The sequence below is a fragment of the Chrysochloris asiatica genome, unplaced genomic scaffold (assembly GCF_000296735.1).
Source record: "Chrysochloris asiatica unplaced genomic scaffold, ChrAsi1.0 scaffold00224, whole genome shotgun sequence".
Lineage (NCBI taxonomy): Eukaryota > Metazoa > Chordata > Mammalia > Afrosoricida > Chrysochloridae > Chrysochloris > Chrysochloris asiatica.
The window spans coordinates 3,127,224-3,131,534 of NW_006408742.1; the positions used below are offsets into that span (position 1 = coordinate 3,127,224).

A 4,311-nucleotide genomic window follows, 5' to 3' on the forward strand; every position below is an offset into this window, starting at 1 on the left:
TAGCAATTGTTTGGTCATTGCAGCTATGAAAAGTTGCAAAGTTCACCAGCTGGCTCCTTTAGTCATCTAAATGGGGATGACAGGTTATGATTTGCATAGCATTTGTGATACCCAAGCCCAAATGCATCACAGAAAATCGCATGTCCCCAAGCCTGATAAAATGGGAAGATTTACTCAATCATGTCAGAGTTAAAAAAGGGTATGCTAGTTTATGCCAGCAAAACACAAGGGGAGAAATGGATAGATGTCTTCTGGAATCAGCAATTGATGAAGTGTATGTTTAGCAAGATAGGAGTAGATCAGATTGAAGGGAATCTTGAACATTATTCATAGACATTTGAACTTCTTCCTGAAGTATTTATTTATAACTCTTTATTGTGAATTGAGTGAAGGTTTACAGACAAGATCATCAGTTTACATTCAACAAATACACTTTGTTTCATCCCAATGATTGTAGTCCCCTCCCTGCAACAACAGTTTCCCACTTCCTTCCTGTGGTTCCTGTTTTCATTCCACCCTCCTTCCCATCCCTTCTCAACTTTGTCCTTAGGTAAATGTTGCCCTTTTGATTTTGAATGACTGAGCATGCCTTACTCATATTGTTGTGCCCCCTATAGACCTATCTACTGCAGGGTTGAAAATTAGGCCACTGGGCGAGTTCCTTTCTAGAACTAAAGGGCGGCAAGGTTCACAATCTCAAGTTCCTCCAGTCTCTTTCTGACCAGTAAGCTGTATTTTTAAGTAATTTTGAGTTTTGTTCCACATTTTCTCCCACTCTATCTAGGATCTTGTAACGTGATCCCTTTCAGAGCAGTTGTTAGTGGTAGCCAGGCACCATCTGGTTCTTCTATTCTCAGACTGGTGTTCATATGTTCCATTAATCCATAGACTAATTTATTCCTAGCATCTTCAGTTCTCATCACTCTTCCACACATGGAGAGACCAATTGCTGCACCTTAGATGGCTGTTCATGAGTTTTTTGCTTGTTTTTAAACACTTTCTATTATGAATTGAGCCAAGGAGTCTTGGTGTGACACTGTGGGTTAATGCATCAGACTGAAAAGCTATTTGAACTGCAAGGTTGGTGGTTCAAACTCACCAGCTGCTCCTCGAAAACCCTATATAGGTCACTATGGGTCGGAACCGACTCAACAGCACTTAACAACAACAAGGTTTATAGGGCAGATTATCAGTTTTACATTCAACAAATCATACTTCATTTCATTCCAATGATTACAATCCCCTCTATGTACCATCAGTTAACAGTATTTACCTCCATTCCCCCTATATTTATTTTTTGGATGTACACATAAAAAATATATGTCCAAAGAGTATTTTTTTTTTTTCCGGCAATATTTAAAATATACACAGTCAAGGGAATACCCAACATGCCACACAATTAATGGATTAATTATGTGTTCTGGCTGGGTTCTGAAGGAAAAGTAAATGTCTACTTTCAAACATTTTTTGATTATGGTTTGGGTGAAATTACAGCTATTTGGTTTCCATTTAACAATTTATACATTAATAACAATTTATACATGACATTAGTTGCTGTCTCCTCAATGTAACAGCATTCTTTCCATTTCTTCCCTGGCTTCTCCGTTTCCATTATCCTCCTTTCTTGCCCCTCAAACAAATGTTGAGCTTTGTTTTGAGGAAAATGGTGCTCTTTTGGTTTCATAGGGTTGATTGTTCTGAGGATTACATCCCTCATGGATATTATTGTTCCTTTTATAGGTCAGTCTATTGTTTGGTCATTAAGCTTCAGGATGTCGGGTTTTAGTTTGGATGCCTCTCCTCATAGAAGTAATAGTCCTGGGAGAGGAAGGTTCTCAAAAATGACAACCTTGGAGGTCCTTTCTGACTGTTAGAATGTGAACTATGCAGACTGTGTAGTAAATTATGGTGCTGCAGATTAATGTGCTGGACCACAAGGTTGGTTTGAATTGCAAAGATGGTGGCTCAAGCTCACGAGCTGCTCCTTGGAAACCCTGTACAGTGTCGCTATGAGTTGAAATCAACTCGACAAATGGCAGGTAACAACAACAACATCACAGACAGCATTGTACTTCAAGATAAATCTTGAAATGTTCTTTTTGATGATGAATGTGACACCACTCCTCTTGAATTCATAATCCCTGGCATAGGAAATAATATGATAGTTAAATTCAAAATGACCAATACCTGTCCATTTCAGCTCACTAATGCCTAGCATGAAGTCCAGGTATAGGTGGAGGGTTAATGCACTAAACAGCAAGGTCAGTTTGAACCACAAGGTCAGTGGTTCAAGCTTACCAGCCACTCCTCAGAAACTCTATACAGGATTGGTATGAGTCAGAACCAACTTGATGGAACTTAACAACAACCAACATGATACTAAACATGACCTTTCGTGGCATTGGACTGCTAGCTGTAAGGCCAGCTGGGAACCTTACGTAGGATAGCTATGAGTCAGCATTGAATCAGTGGCAGTGGGCTTGGTTTTGGTGCATTTTATGGTGCTGAACAGGTTTGGGTGGAGTTTCTAGACTGAGATGGACTCAGAAAAAAAGACATGGTCATCTGCTTCTGAAAATCAGCCAAAGAAAACCTAGATATCACGATGGTCCTTCTCACCAGATCATGGGGATGGTGCAGAACCAGGAAGCATTTAGTTACATGATGTATGTGGGTGATATGAGGATGTCATGTTGTTACCCAACAGGATAGATGCTAACAACAATAATAAGTGATTTAGTATGTGCTGTGATCTTGACAGAATCTTGGTCATACTAATTTTTTTTTATCAGACTGAAATTTGTTCAGTATTTGTACTGAGCCCTTTTCTATGCCAGGTATGTGCCAGACTCTGGTACTTCAGAGATGAATAAGCCATACCTTCTGAGTCTAAGAAATTTACAGATTAATACAGGAAGAGAGACGTATAAACCAATAGCCAATTCCTTATTGAAATGTATGAAATGTTATAACCAAAGACCAGACCCAGTACCCTGGTAGCTCATAGGATGAGGGGAAGCGTGATAGAGAGGGATGGGTGGAGGAAATGTTAAGTTGAGAGAAGCAGAGTCTAGAAAGGTCAGGATGGCTGCACAGTTGGAATCAGAGATCTCCTTTCTTCTGTAGTGGGAGACAATTGGTTCATTTTGCAGGCACAGTTACAGGGGCTCTAAGTCCTACCCAGAGAGTAGACTTGGAATATTCTGAGCTCTAGGGCTTCTACGGTGTTGCAGGAGGAAGTCTCTGGGTACAGTGGAGGCTTATTCTGCTGGACTAACATCAGTATCCCTCCCATCATCAGGTCCCTTCAAGAGACACCATGACCATGGCCCTGCTCCTCCTCACGGTGACTGTCCCACCTGTGCTACCAGCTGCCCTCACCACAGGCATTGTGTATGCACAGAAGAGGCTGAAGAAGAAGAACATCTTCTGTATCTCCCCACAGAGAATCAATATGTGTGGGCAACTAAACCTCGTGTGCTTTGACAAAGTATGTTCTGAACTTTCCACATGGGAGGGTAATGGTCTCAAGACACAGCAGAGCTGGGAAGGATGTCAGAGAATGTTTTATCCAACACCCTCATTTGATAGAGGAGGGACTTTGAAACCAGAAAGGGTCCATAGTAAGCAAGTGTGAGACCAAGTTCTAAAAGTCCACTCCATGAGTCCCAAGGTTATGGTTTAGCTGTCACATCATGAATTGTGTCTATGTAAAATTTAATATACTGGGGCCTGTTTTGGGGTTTTGTATTTCAAATTAATTTCTTACTATAGCAATTTCTATGACCGACTGGCTTTTCAGGTAGAAATATCAAGGGACATTTTTGTTCTTTAAAACACTTTGTTCAGCGCTTCAGGGAACATATTTCTTTCTCCTGCTCAGCCTCTTTTAAGGGCAGGCAGGGAGTGGACCATGCTAGTTAATTTTACAGTCCTTTTTCTTATTATCCCTTTGCTTTCACAGGCTCAGGGATTGGGAAGACTGTCTTTGAAAAGGTGGCAGAGGAGGAGTGTGGTGGAGACTCCAAGAGCCTCTTCCTGTGGCTCTCCTATGGGACACCTGCAGGGGCTTCTGCCTCAGCCCCTGCTGGTCAGATCCTGCCTTCAGCATGGGAAGACCAATTTGACTGTTTGATGGAAATGGTCCTGACATGGTCCCTCATGTTGTCAGTTCATTATTTGAATAACTGACCAAGGCAGCAACTTTTTTTTTTTTTTTTTTTTTTATGTTTTATTGTGAATTATGTGATAGTTTACATGGGAGAACATTGGTTTTACATTCATTCTATCGTATATCGTTTCACTACCACG

At 40.9% G+C, this 4,311-nt stretch overlaps 1 protein-coding gene across 1 annotated transcript in view; it reads left to right on the forward strand.

The window, feature by feature from the left end:
• Positions 1 to 4,311, forward strand: part of ATP13A5 (ATPase type 13A5) — a 211,018-nt gene that overhangs the window by 92,455 nt on the left and 114,252 nt on the right. Inside the window, exon 12 of the mRNA XM_006873142.1 lies at positions 3,302 to 3,490. Within this exon, the coding sequence (XP_006873204.1) occupies positions 3,302 to 3,490 (189 nt within the window). The remainder of the gene's footprint in view (positions 1 to 3,301; positions 3,491 to 4,311) is intronic.